Raw genomic sequence first — 20009 nt, 5'->3', positions numbered from 1 at the left:
ATCCCCCAACCCCCCCCACCACCCCGACCCACTTCACCACAACAGCTTCGCTAAGAACAGTAACTAGCAGGGAGGCATTTGATAAGCTCACCGACAGTTACGTCAAAACTAACCCGTCTGTCATGGAGAATCCCAGCTCGCGCGCTCAGCAATCTCTGAAGAGGAAGAAGACAGATTTGTCTACTTTGACTGAAGATTTACTCGAGCCAGTGTCCTCCACTCAATCGACAAGAAATTATCAATTACACTCGACTTGCTGCTCCAAGAGATCACCGAGCTCAAAAACAACTTGGGAGTTTGCACAGCTAAGATTAGATAATGCTGCGTTACGATCAAACATTATATCAACAGCGCAATTGAAAACTCTCAACGGAGCGAGTTCCGATCTCAAAGATCAGACTGGGACACAACTAATAACTAATTTAATATAGTTTGCCACTTCTACCGTTTTTATATGATTGTAGAATAATGATAAAGTTGTGCAATTGGACAGTATGCAGAATAATGTTTAGCCTATACCATAATATAATGCAATAACTGTTCCACAGTAATGTTCTTGACAACATTTTGAACATATGGAAATACAGATTTTTTTTTTATAAATTGTTCTGTAAGTTAATTTCTATCGGGATTCTATCTGGAATTGTGAGCAAACATGTTGTTGTCATGGGGAAGCAGCCATGAAGCTCTCATACCACAACTCTCTTTTCTTGCGCACCTCACAAAGCAAATGCCACAAGATCTCTTTGTTGATGTGCTTGTTGAACATCTGGCCAACATTGGAGGGGAAAACGTGTTTTTAATTTGGTTTTAAAATATGTACATCGTTTGTCACAGCAGTCCTGGAACATTTCTGACACATCTTGTATAATTATGAAGCACGTTAAAGTTGACATAAGATATCCACAATAAATGAGGGGACTCTTATGACCACTCAATATGGTCATTAAGGTTGATTAATGATCACAGAGTGACCTTGCCCAACCTGACATGCCTGATAGTTTGTTTCACAAATCTATGTGGTAAAGAGATGTCAGAAACTATTCCAACAAGGGGCAGGAACTTAAGGGAAACTGACTACCACCGTACATATATATTATAATAATCATTTTTATCATCACATGAAAAATATTAACAAGGTTTGAATGAAATACAACTATGAATCACATCACACATACACTCACTCCACAATGAGAAGGCTCAACATGCAGATGCGAAGATAATTGTTTGATACAGTAGGGATGGGCACACTGATCCCAATTACCTCCAGAAAAAGGCCTAATGTTGTTTCAGGAGCCTCATCAAAATTACAAACATCAATGCAAAAGCTGCTCTCTGCTGCACTATATATATATATATATATCCCAAGTATATATAAAATATATATATATATACACGTTTGACAAAACAAAATGTTGAGGAATATCTGAAGAAACAAACATCATCGATATTCACAGTATAAATAGAAATAGACTCTTTGCTGGTGCTTAACCTAAATCTTTGATGGACATAAACATTAAAAGTATGTGATGCTCATAATCACCGGTGTCATCTTAATCATCAGTGAGACAATATACAGTCGCTAATAATAAAGTAGGAGATCTTTACAGATCACTTGTTGTTGTTGCCCATCCCTGGCATGCATGGCTGTAAGACAAGGGAGGCAGGGGTGTGTATGTACCTCTCTCGGTGTAGTGGGTACATTTTATTGCTGGAAGCCAACTCCTCTGCAGCAGAACCAGAAGAAAGTTAAGGACACAGGGTAAAAGAAGTTAAGACTGTAAAGCAAAGAACATTTTACACAAGTGTTCACAGACACGGCCCAGAAAAATAAACTACAACCTCTAAATTCAAGCACCTCTGAAGTTGTACAATTTGGAATTTGTCTTTGATTCTAAACATGCCACAAAAGTCACTATACATTTTAAACATCTGTCATCGCGCATAATGTAATGCCAGATTTCAACATATTTCTCACAATACTTCAGCTCTGTTAAAGGGCAACTCCACAAGTGTAGTGTAATATGCTTTTTGAATTTGTTATTTTGTAATGATAGCCATACAATTGAAAACTAAACTTTAGCTCCATTAGAGGTTAACCTATTGCGACATAGGAAAGTGGTAGAAAACTACCAACCCATGTTGGTACTATGTACTGTTCAGTACAGTAAGTCAAAGCTGCTCAGCGATAGCTATTATTGTACACACATCCATCATATTTTGGCATACAGTATTTAAACTTTTTAACTTAAATTTATAGATTGTACTTTTTTTTAACTGAGTACAACACAAATACATAATCCATGCAATTGACTTTCCTTCAGCAAGCCTCCACTCTCCACCAAATATCCAAGCAGTGAGAAATAACTACTTTTGTTTTATTATGCAGTGCTTCACTTTGTTTGCATTTGCATCACAGTTATGACAGTACATGTGACTTAAAGCATTGTCAATACAATTAATACAGTTTATACATAGCAACAGGTGATTGGCTGGGCCATTCTAGCAGCTTTATTTTGGCGGCTGAGTGCATTACTCACTATTTTCATTGCGACAAGAAGTACCTGCTAATTCCAGGTCTTTTTTAAGCTCTCCACAGGTGGTCCTTGACTCTTGGACAACTCGTGATTATTCTTTGCACTCCTCTGTCTGAAATCTTGCAAGGAGCACATGATCGAGGCAAAATTATGGTGGTATGATCGGCTTTCCACTTATGTATTATGGCCCCAACTGTGCTCACTGGAACATTCAGAAGCTTAGATATGTGCCTGTAACCAATGCCATCGTTATGTTTTGCAACAATTACTTTGCGACGGTCTTGAGACAGCTCATTGTTCTTACCCATCATGAGATGTGTCTTGACTCACACCTTGGCAATGAGACCTTTTGTAGGCCATCAATTAGGACTGAACCAGCTTATATTCATTTCCACTGACAAGGGGCTGGATTACAGTTTGATTATTGATAGATTTTAGGTGTTGTCGGCGTTCCATGCCTTTTTGCACCTCCCTTTCTTCATGTGTTCAATACTTTTTCCCTGTGTCATTTCACATTTTTACACACAACTTAATTTGTGATCTTATTTGTTCTTTGTATGTATGGATTACTTGGGTTGTTCCCAACATCTGGTGAAATATTCAGGTCAAAAGCACCTTTGGAAGTATATTCAGTGATAAAAATGGTGGCGTTTGCCCTGCGATTGGCTGGTGACCAGTTCAGGGTGTACCCCGCCTCTCGCCGAAAGATAGGCTCCAGCACGCCCACGACCCTAGTGATAATAAGTGGTACGGAAAATTAATGAATGAATAAATTATAGTCTGCTTTCATGGAGGACTACAGATTTCACAGAATATTTACTTTAATGAGTGCTCCGCTTGATTAACTGGGAGCATTTCCTGCCGACACGCTGCTTATATAGAGGAAGGCGGACGTGACTGAGGACAGCATGCGGACGTAAAGGGGGAAGGGTGCGCGTGACACAGCACGCTAAAGACACGCCGCCAGTAGGTATATAGCGCCGGTATGTGCATCGTTTGGCTAAGGACCCCCGAAAATGGCACCTACGAAGAGACACGCTTACGAAGCACAGTTTAAACTGCAAGCTATTAGTTACGCGGAGGAACAGGGGAATCGGGTAGCCGCGAGAGAATTCGAGATCAACGAATCAATGGTTCGCAAGTGAAGGAAGCAGGATAACGAGCTTCGCCAAGTCAAGAAGACGAAGCTGAGTTTCCAAGGAAACAAGGCGAGGTGACCCGAGTTGGAAGGCCAATTTGAGCAATGGATTAATGAGCAAAGAACAGCCGGGAGAAGAGTCTCTATAGTCACCATTCGACTGAGGGCAAGAATGCTTGCAGAAGAAATTAAAATCTAATATTTGCAAGGTTCGTCTTGGTGCTTTCGTTTTATGAAACTGCGCCTTCTATCCATCCGGGCAAGGACTACCGTGGCGCAGCAACTTCTGGCGGATTACAAGGACAAGCTGGCCCTCTTCCGCTCCTACTGCAGTAACGCCATTGGGTTTTGTGCAGTTTGTGTAAGATTGTCAAGCCTCTAGATAACAGCAATGAGGAATGGCACCCTGCAGAGGGCAACAATGCCTTGAGGTGAACGTCCCTTCCTCAGATTGAAAAAGAGGAAGGAGGAGGAGGGGGCAGGGCGGAACAGACAATGAGAAGAGACAAATGAAAAAAAATCTATTTAAAAAAAATATATATATATATATATATATATATTTAAATTAAAAAAAGCTTTCGATACTCAAAATGTATTGCGCCAAGGCAAGAAAAATATTCCTGTGACCGACAGGAATGAAGACTTAGATCATGCGGGGGAATAAAGGATGACGCGCCGAGTTGATCACTTTGTTGCAAAGCGATCGCGCAAAAGGCCGGCCCATACGTATGGCTAAACGCTCTCGGCCGGTTGCCAGCTGATCGTCTGCCAACCTGGATTTGAGAAAATGGGATCCGGACTCGTGATGAGTGAACTCCGTTTGGATAGCCAGCCGAGCTTCATCCAGAGCTTCCTCCGACGAAGGTAACTCGTTTGCAGCTCGCGTTAGCTACATATAGCTAGCACGCTCCTTCAATCCTTACATAAAAGCATAATTTAGTCCCACTAGTTCACATTACAAGGTAAGCTCTGTTGTCAGTACTGATTTTTAATTTGCCATTTCGTCCATCTTGCAGGAATTCAACACCCGCGAGTCAAACGTATTTTAGGATTGCGACAAAGAAAAGTTATGTTTTTGTTTTTTACCCTTGCAAAACACATCAATAAAAAGTACTCTCTAGTAATCATATGTATTTTTTAAAAATTACAGGTTATGCATCCAGCAGACCTTTGACTCCCATTCCAGTACGCAGTCCAAACAAAAAAAGGTAATTGAATTTTTTTCTCCACGTCAGAAATTTCAACAATGTATTTTTATAGTAATAGTTATATTTCTAAACTGCACGGGTTGTGTTTCGAGCAGAAGTAGGGACTGGTTTCAAGGAGAATGACAACCACACAAGATCCCATTCACTGCCACCGAAGAATAAAATCCATATGTGGCTAAACCTTTGCTAGATTTTATGCGCAAGGTAATAAAAACCTGGACTATTGAGCAAACAGTAGAGGAGGAGAATTTGGAGGAAAGTGTGGGAGCCCCATTTGTTCATGCATTTTTGTCTGATGCAAATTCTGGACATAATTATAATTTTAAATAACTTATGTTTCTCTCAAAAGTACTCTCTCAGTTGTTTTATGTTCAGATGTTTGAGATTTTCACAAATGATAAAAAAAAATATTGTTGTCAAAGTCATTGTGCTGCTTGATGTGTCTGCTTTCACTAAAAGGCTGTTTTCTTAGTTTTTCTTCCAGAAACAGACTTGGCTGAAAGTAGCCTATGTTTGACTGCTGATTACTAAAGAACAGAGTTTTATCTTTCGTTTGGTGGTTTTGGTGTTTACATCGTCACAGTATATAATATTTTGTGGAGCTTGAAAAATCAGGGAAATTGCTTGAAAATGCCTGGCAGTCTAGTGGTTCCCTGCTAAGGAAACGGCTCGCAGTGAATGAGTTAAGAGGAAACTGGCTTAGTACAGAGGGTGACAGTGTGTTTGAACCAAACTATTGGCAGCTTGTATCAGCCAAACCAAATATAAACTCTACAGCTGAAGAAACACACAGCAGCTTGAGCGTCCCCATGCAAATAAACCAAGTATTCACTTTGCAGCAAGCAGCCAAGTAGTGTTCGTGTGTGTGTGCGGTGGATGGAAATAGAGGAATAGAGAACAGGAAATTAGTATAGTTGCTGCAAACTGCACACATGCGTGACCTCTGCTTGTGTGTTTCATCACATACTGAGAAGTTGGAGCAACCTGAACCCATGTTAAAACCCCGAAAGTCCCTGACATGGTTAATAATATCTACTATGTACCTTTCTTTCTCTTCTACGTAAGCCACGACCTACGTTTGAAGATGACCTTCTTGGGGTCACGTCGGGCAAGGTGTAAGAAACCACGTCAAGCTTTTAAATTTACAAATGCAGCCTTTCCAAACGACGAAAACAAAGAAATGTGTGCAAATCATTAAAGTGACTGTTATCACGTCGTCCAGTGGACCAGTAGAGCCTAGACAACAGCCGAGGAAACAAAACCTGAAACTTACCCCATGCTAGGAGGATCCTCAAATGAGTGCGGTATGCCGAAAGCCTTTCCACCGAAAACCCCCTCGTCTGTTGTCCAACCTCGGTCTTCAAACTGTTTTTCCAGCAAAACGCTCCAACAGAAATTTTTCCGTGGAGGGAAAAATCACTTCCGACTCCCCGTTTTTCTTCCGACAGTAGTCCTCTCTTCTCAAATCAGTTGTAGTCCAGCCTGCCTCCCTTTGTCCGCGGCTTTCCTCAGCCAACAACGCCGCGCCTACAACTCCGTGCGTAATTACGCACCGGGAACTGTTTAACAGCTCTAGTATCCACACAGAGAGAAGAATTCCGACGAAAGCCGGGAAACAGCGCGCCTTTAGCCAAAGTTCCTCCGGGACATGAGCTCGGTTCTTCTCCCGACTCTGCCAAGTCACACTGGGATCACACTAACACCCATTGGTGGGACCTCGGAGTGTTATCAGCGCCATCTGCTGGTCTTAAAGCGAAAAAGCGACAAGCACCCCGCCCCCAATTGCATCTCCAATGTCAGAGTGGAAAAACTATATTTACACCCCCAAATAAACCAAACAAAATCTAGAAGAAGATGTGTATCCCACTTCTGTAATTCTGCCTTTATGAAGGTAATAAACTTGTCTGAGAGGTGATAATTTGTTTATTATGGTGCTTATACTTTGCAACTGTAAAACTGCACTGCATCATACTGAGAGCTGTTCATATTTTGTTTTCCTTATTTAATGACTTTGGGATATTAGAAAAAGCTTCAGTATGATGTATTGCAGTTCTACATCACTGCAAACCACAAGCAAGATAGATAGATAGATAGATAGATAGATAGATAGATAGATAGATAGATAGATAGATAGATAGATAGATAGATAGGTAGATAGATAGATAGGTAGATAGATAGATAGATAGATAGATAGATAGATAGATAGATAGATAGATAGATAGGCAGGCATGCAGACAGACAGACAGACAGACAGATGCTTGTGCAAAGGCTAATTAAATAAAGGTGACTGAAAGTGAAATCATATTTCTACAACAACATAAGTATACGATAAAATTTGATGCAGTGCAAAAAATCTGATAGCCTTTGACTCATTCCTTATTTAATCTTCACAGCTCATTTCCTCCCCCCACGAACATTCCAGCTGAAAGATGCTTTAAAAGCATTAGACACACCTGATTAAATATGATTTGGAGACACAAGTGGCTTTTGCTCATGGGGGCAAAGCAGAAGAACAGAATCAACAGAAACAGATAAGCAATGAGTGGTTTGTTTGCACTGATTTTTTTTTTTTTTTTTTTTTTTGCCTTGCAAGGTGGTTCAGAGTAAACAGATCTTGTTGACAGTGGTCTTGAGTACAAGCTGAACCAACTGGCCTATGATTACTACTGGCAGCCAAGTGTGATGACACAAAAGGGTCTCTTTGGTGAAGACGTCAAAAAATACAATAAAGAATGAAATAATGGCATGCAGGAGCTGAAAAAAGAACCATCCTGTCATGGTCTGTGCCGTGCCGTTCCTGTTCGCTTTGTGTCTCGCTTCTCTCTCTCTCTCTCTCTCTCTCTCTCTCTCTCTCTCTCTCTCTCTCTCTCTCTCTCTCTCTCTCTCTCTCTCTATCTCTCTCTCTCTCCAGCAGTCACCACCTCCTCGCCCGTGCACCTAATCTCAATCAGCACTTATCACTCCCTGTATAGAAGGCTGCCAGATCCAGGAATCCAGCGCCAGAGTATTGACGCTCATCTGTATTACAAAAGCCGACTCTCGTGAGTCCTTCTCATGTGTTTGATTGATTACTTGATGACCCACATTTGTACTGATCCTCTAGTGTTCTCCTCTGTCTCCAAGTGTTCCTTCCGTGCCACCCGCGTCGCTGCCCGTTCAAGTCCCACCGTCCAGCTCTTCCACCTGCCCTCACTCCCGCCTCCTGCACATTCCTCGTTCTGACGGGGCACCATCACGCCTCGGATATCCAAACCCTAAGCTACCCTCTAATAAACCATTCTCATCTACTTCCTCCGTCTGCGTTTGTGTCCAGTCCGATATCATACGATTACTAATCGTGACAGATCCCCAGTTATGATTTTACACCGAACTTCATTATGAAATCATGAAACTCAACGAGTATAAGCATAAATGATGATCTTATGGCAATGAAAAAGGCATTTCAATAAAGCATCAAATGCAGCAATTAAGCTTCATGAGTTGTTTCATTGCGTTCCACATCTTATGACTGTACACGCTCAGAAAATTGAACATAGAACCCCTGGACCCTTGCAGGACTCATTGATAGCAACTCAAATCAGATTCAAAATGTTGTACGTGGGAACCGTAAACTGAAGAACCCCTGTCTATGGAAAGCTGTTTGAGCATTTATTCTGTATACAAGTACAAGTACGTTCTTTGTCCTCACTAGTAAGATAATTCCGCACACTAGTAGAACAACGAGGGCACACTAGTAGAACGACTGTGTCTATGGTAAGGTTTTTCCACTCCTGCCTTTCACTATTGTATCACACATCTGCACATTGGTAGGACATCTTTGACATATTGTGCAATTTTGACATCTATGCACTACTAGTACTCCTTCTGTAGCACTAGATGTTAACTAGAATAATTTTATATCATTGGCAGCAGGCGCAGTAACACACAGTTGTCAACTAATACACACTTTTGCCTCACTAGTAACATGTCGTCGTCCTACCACAATCCCAAAGTTGCCCTACAGGTGAGGACAAAGAACATACTAGTACCTTAAGCAGGATATCATAAAGCCATGGGAGCATTTAATATCAAATAAATGCTCAAATGACTTTCAGCTTTTATCAATGATATGGACTATAATAGGATATTCAGTTACTCAATGTCCTTAATATCAAAGCCATTTTGAGCATTTATTTGATATCCTTGATATGTGGCTTAAGGTCATACTAGTAGGCCAAAATTGGCACTAGTAGTGGAAAATTGTTTTACTTGTAAGATAGTCGAGTAGAACAGCCGTTCTACCGGCGTGCCCTACTCATTCAACAGTACTCGTGCTCTGACTTGTCTTACTCGTGAGCCGTGATGCCGGTGACGCGATACAAAGTATCACATTACTCCCAAAAATGTGATTCGGTGACGTCATAAGTAATCGACCGCGTTATGTAAATATGAAAATATATCATGTATATATAACTATAAATATATGGTATGTATAGTGTATATTATATATATATATATATATATATATATATATTATATATTATATTTTTTTATATATTTCGACAGGGATATCAAGCTTATCAAGGAAACGCCTTTTCATACTTGTGTGATAATACTTTGCCTGATTCATACTTTCAAACGCTTTGATTTCCAGACGCATGACGTTTGCGCCACCAAGCGACCTTAAACTGACAATACAATAGGAGGGCGGATACTATTGGGTAAATGCCATTGGTGATGTCGTCACCGTTCACAACGAGTCTCAGGAGTCGACCGCTTTCTCCTGGTCAAGTCTGAGGAGCCGTCCCTTTTAATAACTCATTACACTTTGTTTAAACACCATGCCCCGACAGCGGGTCCCATTCATCTTGTGAAGACATCTTGCAAAATGCTCAATGGGTTCCCTCCTGTGCTAGAAGATGGCGGAGACGGATGGTGGGGCCATCGCATCGACACATTCGCTAAACAGGTGAGTGAGTCGGTGGGGCTTAGGCTAGTCCTCGGGGTCGGGCAGGATGGTGGAGGTTCTTTAAGCATCTTTAACCCTACTCGCCCTCATAGGAACAGAAACAGCAGGCCTAGAAAACAGGAAACACCGAGGATCTATCCGGGCTAGGCCAGTATGAGCGTTAAATATTGATTACTACTGATATTCTCAATACTGTACAGTTACGTTTGAATTGTTTTAACCACAACTGTACGCTTACAAAAACCGATAAATAGCAGAATCGCAAGTTACGAGCTGAGCTCAACGGTTATGGGCATTTCATGTTAACGACATAATTTATTAAAGGTGAAAGAATGAATAATAGGTAATGAATATAATTACATTATTTGTCAGAGCCCAGCCTTTACAAACAAATGTTGGTGTTTTGTAATATATAGTATCATTAAGACATTTCTACATGGCTGTAACTTATGCACGAGTGACTAATACAAAAATCGGAATGCTAATTAGAAGTGTCACAATAAATTCATTAATTGAGAAGTAATCGATCATCAAATTTATCAACAGCTATTCACATCATTGATTCATAGAGCTATTGTTTAACTTAAAATTGTCCTGACTCCCAGCAGTGAATGCTCTCTGATTTGTGTAGTCCTTCATGAAAGTAGACTTTTTATCATTTGAGTTTAACCAAAATAAGACATTTGTAAACATCTGCTTTTACAAACCCCAATTCCAATGCAGTTGGGATGTTGTCTAAAACGTGAATAAAAACAGAATACAATGATTTGCAAATCAATTTCAACCTATATTCAATTGAATACACTACAGTAATAATAAAAAATAATACTAACTTTAATGTTCAAACTGATCAATGATATTGTTGTTGTTTTTTTTGGCAAATATTATTCATTTTGAATTTGATAGAACACGTTCCAAAAAGCTGGGACAGGGGCAACAAAAGACTGGGAAAATTGAGGAATGCTCAAAAAACACCAGTTTGTAACAATCACAGGTGAACAGGTTAATTGGAAACAGGTGAGTGTCACAATTTTGTATAAAAGGAGCATCCCCGAAAGGCTCAGTTGGTCACAAGCAAGGATGGGGCGAATTTCGCCACTTTGTGAACAACTGCGCAATAGTCCAGCAGTTTAAGATCAACATTTGTCAATGTAAAATTGGAAGGAATTTAGGTATTTCATCATCTACGGTTCATAATATCATCAAACGATTCAGAGAATCTGGAGAAATCTCTGCACACAAGTGGCAAGGCCGAAAACCACAATTGAACCCCCGTGACCTTCGCTCCCTCAAGTTCACGGCGTTAAAAACCAGCATCATTGTGTAAATGATATTGCCACGTAGGCTCAGGAACGCTACATAAAACCATTGTCTGTTAAAACAGTTCTTTGCTCTTCAAATGCAAGTTAAAACTCGACCACACGGCAAAAGCCATATATCAATAACATCCAGAAACGCTGCCGGCTTCTCTGGGCCTGAGCTTATCTGAGATTGACTGACGCAAAGTGGAAAAGTGTGCTGTTGTCTGACAAGACCACATTTCAGATTGTTTTTGGGAAATCATGGTCGTTGTGTTCTTCGGGCCAAAGAGGAAAAGGACCATCAGGATTGTTATCAGTGTAAAACCAACATATGTGATGGTATGGGGGTGTTTTAGTGCTCATGGCATGGGAAACTTGCATATCTTTGAAGGCACCCTTAATGCTGAAAGGCACATACAGGTTTTGGAATAACATACAGTATGTTGCCATCCAAGCAATGTCTTTTTCAGGGATGTCTCTGCTTAGTTCAGAAATACAATGCCAAACCACACACTGCACGTGTTACAACAGCATGGTTTCATTGTAAAAGAGTGCGAGTACTGGACTGGCTTGACGGCAGTCCAGACCTGCCTCATGGCACATTACGAAGGGCAAAATACGTCAACGGAGACCCCGGACTGTTGAGCAACTGAAGTTGTACATAAAGCAAGAAGAGAATAGAATTCCACCTACAAATCTTCAACAATGAGTGTCCTCAGTTCCCAAACGCTTATTGATTGTTGTTAAAAGGAAAGGTGATGTAAAACAGTGGTAAACATGCCCCTGTCCGTACCTTTTTAGGAACGTGTTGCAGACAACAAATTAAAAATGAGTGAATATTTGCGCACACACACACACACACACACACACACACAAACACACTAAAGTTTATCAGTTTGAACATTAAATATCACCTTTGTAGTGTATTCGGTTGAATATAGGTTGAAAAGGATTTGCAAATCATTATATTCTGTTTTTATTTACACAACATGCCAACTTAATTGGGGTTCGTACTTAGGGAAACAACGATGAGCATTTTCTCCCATTTTTTCCCATGTTACAAAACAATATATATATATATATATATATATATAGATATTTAATCTAATAATTGATAGAATAATCAGTTTTAAAAATATTGGATGTGGACAGCTTTAATGCTAATATAGCATAGAAACTACCCTGCATAAATTATATATTTATATTTTTGTTATATTTTAATGATTGCCAATGAAATAGTTATGACCGTGTTGTGGGATCATCCACTATGTTAAATTCTCTTGTCGAGCAGACCTTAAATACCTGCCTAATTCAGTTGTGAATCTCAGTTATTTTTATGAAAAGTTTAGGATCCCTTGTTTCACTCAAAGTGCCCAGGCCTTTTTCTCTTCCAGTATGGCTAGCAAGAATAGCACCCTGCGCTGCACATTTTCAGCCCCCAGCCACAGTACCACTCTTCTCCAGGGCTTGTCGATATTGAGGGCTCAAGGCCAACTTCTTGATGTGGTGCTCGCCATCAATGAGGAGCGCTTCCAGGTCCACAAAGCTGTTCTGGCTGCTTGTAGTGATTACTTCAGGTCAGTGTGGATCACAGGACAATTTCAGTGCCCATTACATTTTAAATTCCCAGCAATAAGCCTGACGCTTGCACTCAAAGCAAAACATTTAGTGCAACTACACTGAAGGCTGTTTGGTGAGGAGAGAAAGGTAATGCACTGGAAAATGTCAGAAAACCAAAACATTTCAAAATTATATTGTTCAGAACACATTTTGATCTGAGTAAATATACTTACTGTATAGGCCAAACTTCACAAGTACAGAAATATGTATAGCGGATGTAATCATTGATCATTAAAAACAAATCAATTAACCCACTTTAACAATTTCTTAGTCACTACTACTGCCACTGCCAATAATAATGGTGGGAAATGTTCTTTGAAGAGAATATTTTGCTAATTAATGACTTCATTTGAAGAGCAACTTTCTAATTTTGGGGAGACATTTTTTCCAGGTTAATCCCACAGGGACGGAAGGAAGGAGTATATCAGGGGTTTTGTGGGGTCCAGGGTGGGCAGGCCTTTAGGCCTGTTCATAACCAGGATGAAGCCCTCCTTTGCTTTAGGTCCCTGTATTTAACCCATGTAAAAAGAAACAAGTAAAAGCATAAATTTTCACAATTATTTTTTATTTTTTTTGTCATCAACAACAATTGCCATAGAGAACAAGCAACTAATTTAAAATATGAACTGCAATGAACACTAATAGTGTACTGTCAGCGGCATAATTAGGACGTTGATCTGGTTGACTTATAGCTATTTTGAAAGTCCCATATTTTGGCTATTTAGACCTCCATAGAGTGACTCTCTAACGTGGACATAAATAAATAAAAGCTTTAATTTTATTAAAAACAAAACACCTTAGCTTTGTCATACGAGTGTCCAGAAAAGGCGCATCTGACAGCTACTTCTTTTTGACCCAGTTTTGTATCCGCTTTGTCCATTTTTGTTTTTTATTTGGCTAAGACCGCCCCCTTTCCTTTGCATTGGTTTCCTCCATGTAGAAGACCCACTTGTGAGAGCACACACGTTTGTTAAATTGACAGCGCTGGTTCGGGAATGGAGAGGTAGGCGGAGATCTTCGCTAATAAGATCAGCTTGAGAATTTTTAATGGCCTGATTTCAGGCCCCTCGGCAGAAAAATGTCTGCATCTCAGGAATTTGTGGATCATTTTAATTCATATTTCACGTTTACTGAGGCACCATAGAGAAAAGATTACATGCCAAATACTAGAAAAAGTGGGTTTGGCAAAATATGTCCCCTTTAAATGAAGAAGGACATAAGTGTCTTTTAGGCAGACTAGTGTCCAAGGTTTTGACACAGGTGTCCCAGGTGCAAACACTTCAGACAGTAAGACTAGTGATTAGAAGTATAAAATTAAAATTCAACATCACAGACATTGGCACTGATGACCTGCCAACGCAGGGCCCCTGCCCTCCATCCTTGTGTCGGTGTTCAAGACCAAGACGGCCCGGTCGACTCAGCCGGCCTGCCATGTACTCCGTCGACGAGGCCACTCCTCGCCTGGCTTCGGCCCAGCGACGGAGGCAGCCACTCCGCCAGTCAACGTCTGCCACACATGGCCCAGTCATGCTGTGTCCTGCTCATGCTCAGCGGAAAAAACTTAAAAATCTGTGATTTGCAGTATTGCTTTTCAATGTGTTTTTATGAGGCACAAAATGCTAATTTTGACGCGTAAATTGAAACACAAATCTGCTTTTTGCAACCCTATATGTTACGCTTTTCTGTGTTGCTTTGAGGCATAAGCACAAGTAATATTTATGAATGGGAATAGATTTGGCGCATCAGATTTGGTGCATCATGGGAAATGTCCTGGCAGTCTAGGCCAATGGGTTGATTCCCAACAATATGTGGAGGATATCTGCCCATTGTGCCAAAATTTGAAGGTTTTTTTTAGAGAGGAGGCTGATGGCTGACGATGCTATCTCTCGTACTGTTTTCATATCAATAAGAACTATGACCTTGTTAAGGGAAGTAGCTGCAGAGTCTGAGTTCAGAAGGAGTATGTCATTAAAAGATTTAACATTTGCACTTGTTTTTGTGTTGCAGGGCCATGTTCACTGGAGGCATGAAGGAGTCAAATCAAAATACCATTGAGCTCAAAGGTTTGTCTGCCCGGGGCCTGAAGCATATTATAGACTTTGCTTACAGTTCAGAAGTCACTTTAGATCTGGACTGTATTCAAGATGTGCTTGGAGCAGCTGTCTTCCTTCAGATGGTCCCTGTTGTGGAACTCTGTGAGGAGTTTCTCCAGTCAGCCATGAGTGTTAAGACATGCCTACATATCGACCAGATGGCAACCACGTTCAGCTTGTCTTCCCTCAAGGCGTCGGTGGATGCCTTCACCTTTCGCCACTTCCTCCAAATAGCTGAGGAGGAGGACTTCCTGCACATTCCAATGGAGCGCCTTGTCTTCTTTCTGCAGAGCAACAAGCTGAAGAATTGTAGCGAGATTGATCTCTTCCACGCGGCTATCCGATGGCTCCGGCATGATGAGTCTCGCCGTGCTCAAGCCAGCAATGTCCTCTGCCATGTGCGGTTCCCCCTCATGCGTTCATCTGATCTGGTGGACAGTATTCAGAGGGTAGACATCATGGTGGAGGATGTGCAGTGCCGCCAGTACCTCCTGGAGGCCTTCAATTATCAAATTCTTCCATTCCGACAGCATGAGATGCAGTCTCCACGCACGCTCATTCGTTCCGATGTTGTGTCTATCATCACTTTTGGCGGAACCCCGTACACTGACAACGACCGCACAGTGAGCACCAAGGTGTACTATCTCCCTGACATTGCTTCTCGCCAGTTCAAGGAGTTGACTGAGATGGACACAGGGTGCCAGCCACGCCTGTGTCGCTGTCCTTGATAACTTTGTGTATGTTGTGGGTGGGCAACATTTGCAGTATCGTAGTGGTGAGGGGGCTGTTGACAGCTGTATGCGCTTTGATCCGCACTTGAACCAGTGGCTACGCATCCAACCAATGCAGGAGGCTCGCATCCAGTTTCATCTCAATGTCTTGAACGGGAAACTTTATGCCACTGGAGGGCGCAATCGATCCGGTAGTCTATCATCTGTGGAGTGCTACTGCCCAAAGAAAAATGAGTGGACCTACGTGGAGCCATTAAAACGGAGGATTTGGGGTCATGCAGGGACTCCCTGTAGAGAAAAGCTGTACATCTCCGGTGGTTATGGTGTCTCTTTGGATGACAAGAAAACATTTCACTGTTACGACCCAATGGCCGACCAGTGGAACTTTAGAGCGCCCATGAATGAACCTAGAGTGCTGCATGCCATGATATGCAGTAGGGATCGGGTCTATGCTTTGGGTGGACGCATGGACCATGTGGACCGCTGTTTTGATGTGCTGGCTGTCGAGTATTACGATCCACAGAGTGACCAGTGGACCACCGTCAGCCCCTATGAGAGCAGGGCAGTCTGAGGCGGGCTGCTGTTTACTGGACGGAAAGATATACATTGTCGGGGGCTACAACTGGCACTTGAACAACGTCACAAGCATCGTCCAAGTGTACAACACAGAGACTGACGAGTGGGAGAGGGATTTGCACTTTCCCGAATCATTTGCTGGGATTGCTTGTATACCAATTGTACTTCCACAGACACACGTTGAATATCTGACCTCTTGGCTGTGAAAATGTGTGTTATTCAGACTTCTATGATTTCATTCAAGACAAGGAGCTTAAATGTTTGTCATGAAATGAGGTGACTTCAATTTGATTATAGGTGGAGCTTCATAGCATAAGACATTTTGATGTGAAGTTTCTGTAGTACTTCACATCACCTCACTTGTATTACTTCTTTTTGTTGGATTTCATATTTTGATCATCTCAAATTTGATTTGGGGAAATTTGATACAGCAAATAAACTCCAGTCTATGATTGTCATTAACAGCTACAATATTGATAAGGTAATCATTTTCATCTGCATTTATCATGCAAATATAAAATAATTGTGCATTCAATTAATGGCATTTTAATTGGTAATTTACAAGTTTAAATCTATTATGTTTTTAATTCTGAAACCACATAGTATGTTTTTATTTTAATTCAATCATGTTTTTTTTAATTCAATCGGTCACAAACCAACTTGCTAAAGCTTATACTTATCCCCTTGATTCGGATCAACTGTACATCAATGACATAATGTATTTTTACTGAGAACCACCAAGTCCTTAACTTTTTCTCTTCCTGTGCTCATGTTTTCTCAGGTCAAATCATATTCAAACTATTAATCTTTTTACAATTCCTCTGTTTGGACCTGTTGTGGCAACGACCTCACACATTTGTGTCCATGTGAATGTCAGCTCTTAAGTGCTTTTGTCTTGTGTACGAAAGGTCACTGTCTCCTCAACAGCATTTACCCTTGTAGTTTTTATGTTATTTTATTTTTTGAGTCGATGTTCCTATGTGCATTCAAATGATCTATCATTAGTGTCTCAAATTGGCATTTTTACTGCACTTTTCAAAACAGACGGAAATGTTATACTTGGTATTTTTTAGGAAAACATTTGAAAATGGCCACAGATGGTAGACAATGACCATATACAAGCGGCTAAGGATGTACAGTTTAACGTGCACTTTTCCCTGTCAGCAAAAGCACATTATATTTTGAAGTGTGATATAAAGGGAAGTCTAGTCATATGGGAATGCAATCATTTATCTAAGCTGTACCATGTTTTAAAACGAGCGCTTGTTTTTTTTTGGGGGGGGGGTGGGTGAGATGAAGTATGAAACTGTTTTTGTTAATAAGCAACTATAGTATGTGTATGTATTGGTACTAATATTCACTTTCTGCATACAAGATAAACAGGTCACTGCACACTCATTACTTTATGCCTATGCTGGAACGAAGTACTGTACAGTTGGTAAGGATAGAGAGGTTTTAATATAGACAGATGAATCGATGAGGGAAATAAAAAATATGAGTATATAATATAGTATAACAATACCTTAAATACCACTGCTTTGTTGCTTCTATTTTTTAAATTTAACAGCCGATGAACAGCTCACGTGGGGAATGGGGCACATGGGGCACTGCAAAAGTTTAAAAGAAAAAATAATAATAGTCAGTTGTTGGCCTGTCAACTGCTTCACTCTGTTCTCCCTCCCCTACTCATTTAAGAGTCCCTGTCCATCACGGCAGTGGTCAATGATGAGATTGGGCTTTATTCCATCCATCCATCCATTTTCTGAGCCGCTTCTCCTCACTAGGTTCGCGGGCGTGCTGGAGCCTATGGGCTTTATTCTCAAACTGATATTAGCACTATGAGTGTGCCTAAATGGTCAAGCCAGAAATGCAGTGGCCCTAAAGGGTCAACAATGAACATGGGGTTACAGCTCCATGAGTTAAGCTTGGTTTATGCTTGACGCATGTATGTTCCGCGTGGAAATGAGACGCGGAATCAAGCCAACACAACCTTTGCAGCATTTATAATGTGTGCATCTTGGCACTGCTGTTAGGCGATATTCCTCCGGACTCTAGGGGGCAGTGTGGCGCGTCTATGGCATATGAACACTATTCAAACATAATAGAAGTAGAAAACACTCGCTGGTAGGCGCTCTTGCTCGTTCGCCATGATTTTCAGTGCGGGACAGTCCGCGAAGTGACATATTTTTTTGCGGTGCGGAAAACCTGGGCCTTGCGGACTCCGCACAATTGCTGAAATGACCTAATTTCTCCGTGCGGACTTCGCGGATGCGCCAAGCATAAACCAAGCTTTCGGGCACCCGAAGGACAGCTTTAGAATACATGACCTGACCAGAGCAGTGATTTCCAACCTTTATGGAGGGAAGGCACATATTTTACAATTGGAAAATCTCACGGCACACCAACAAACAAAAATATCACAAAAAGTAGATACACAGTAATTACTGTATGTACTTCCTGCCATCTAATAGAAGAGCATTGACTTGTTCTGTGTCACTATGCCTCACTGGCATAAATAGAGGAACAAAGATACATTATTTCTTGTAAATGAATAATTTTTTTGAGCACTTAAGTAAAATTTGATAAATTTCCATGGCACACATGAAGATTGTTCATGGCACACTGGTTGGGAATCACTCGACAAGAGAATACTTTTAAAGATACTCAGTATACAGTACATATGGTAAATTTAATTTCCATTTAAATACACATTGCTCCATCTTGTGATTGGATTGGTTATCGTCTTTTTAAACTCGCTGATTGGTCCCCCCCAAAAAAATGTAAAAAAAAAAAAATATATATATATATATACACACACACATATACACACACACACACACACGCACACAGACACACACAGCACGGCAGACGACTGGTTAGAGCGTCAGCCTCACAGTTCTGAGGAGTAAAAAAAAAAAATATATATATATATATATATATATATATACACACACACATATACACACACACACACGCACACAGACACACACAGCACGGCAGACGACTGGTTAGAGCGTCAGCCTCACAGTTCTGAGGAGCAGGGTTCAATCCCCGACCCCGCCTGTGTGGAGTTTGCATGTTCTCCCCGTGCCTGCGTGGGTTTTCTCCGGGCACTCTGGTTTCCTCCCACATCCCAAAACATGCACGTTAATTGAACACTCTAAATTGCCCGTAGGTGTGAATGTGAGTGCGAATGGTTGGTTGTTTGTATGTGCCCTGCAATTGGCTGGCAACCAGTTCAGGGTGTACCCTGCCTCCTGCCCGAAGTTAGCTGGGATAGGCTCCAGCATGCCCGCGACCCTAGTGAGGAGAAGCGGCTCAAAAAATGGATGGATGGATATATATATACATTCATACACATCCATCCATCTTCTGTACCGCTTATGCTCACTAGGGTCACGGGTGCGCAGGAGCCTAGCCCAGGTAACTGCGGGCAGGAGGCTCGGTACACTCTGAACTGGTTGCCAGCCAATCGAAGGGCACATAAAAACAAACAACCATTCGCACTCACATTCACACCTACAGGCAATTTAGAGTTGTCAATTAATTCACTTCGTACATGTTTTTGGGATGTGGGAGGAAACCGGAGTACTCGGAGAAAACTCACACAGGCCCGGAGAGAACATGAAAACTCCAGACAGGCGAGGCCGGATTTGAACCCTGGTCCTCAGAACTGTGAGGCAGATGTGCTAACCAGTTGTCCACTTTGCCGCCCTAAACCATAGATTATTTTTCCAATTACGAAGGGTTCCATGAATGCACGTATAAAACTACCTTCAACAAGGTTAACAACCACTGATTTAATAGCCCTGTCTAATTGAAAAGTAGTGCCTATAGCAGTTCAATGTCAGTGTCAA

At 41.2% G+C, this 20009-nt stretch overlaps 2 protein-coding genes across 4 annotated transcripts in view; one reads left to right on the top strand and one right to left on the bottom strand.

The window, feature by feature from the left end:
* Nucleotides 1–6589, bottom strand: part of homer3b (homer scaffold protein 3b) — a 54194-nt gene extending 47605 nt beyond the window's left edge. For 2 of the 3 annotated variants that reach the window (XM_061683077.1, XM_061683078.1), the window contains exons 1-2: nucleotides 6157–6589; nucleotides 1682–1727 (exon numbers count right to left, since the gene is read on the bottom strand). In XM_061683077.1, the coding sequence (XP_061539061.1) occupies nucleotides 1682–1704 (23 nt within the window). In that variant the 5' untranslated portion in view covers nucleotides 1705–1727; nucleotides 6157–6589. The remainder of the gene's footprint in view (nucleotides 1–1681; nucleotides 1728–6156) is intronic. The other variant, XM_061683079.1, reaches the window with a different exon arrangement.
* Nucleotides 6590–9614: 3025 nt separating this feature from the next.
* klhl26 (kelch-like family member 26) lies at nucleotides 9615–17550 on the top strand. The gene is given in 5 exon segments (XM_061683486.1): nucleotides 9615–9831; nucleotides 12527–12709; nucleotides 14760–15546; nucleotides 15548–16123; nucleotides 16125–17550. Coding segments are annotated over 5 exon segments (1830 nt in total). The 5' UTR covers nucleotides 9615–9781; the 3' UTR covers nucleotides 16359–17550.
* Nucleotides 17551–20009: the final 2459 nt, after the last annotated feature.

This window comes from Phycodurus eques, chromosome 8, assembly GCF_024500275.1.
Source record: "Phycodurus eques isolate BA_2022a chromosome 8, UOR_Pequ_1.1, whole genome shotgun sequence".
In the NCBI taxonomy this organism is placed as follows: Eukaryota; Metazoa; Chordata; class Actinopteri; order Syngnathiformes; family Syngnathidae; genus Phycodurus; species Phycodurus eques.
Note: the sequence above shows the minus strand (reverse complement) of the source record. Positions and strands in the feature narration are given on the sequence as shown.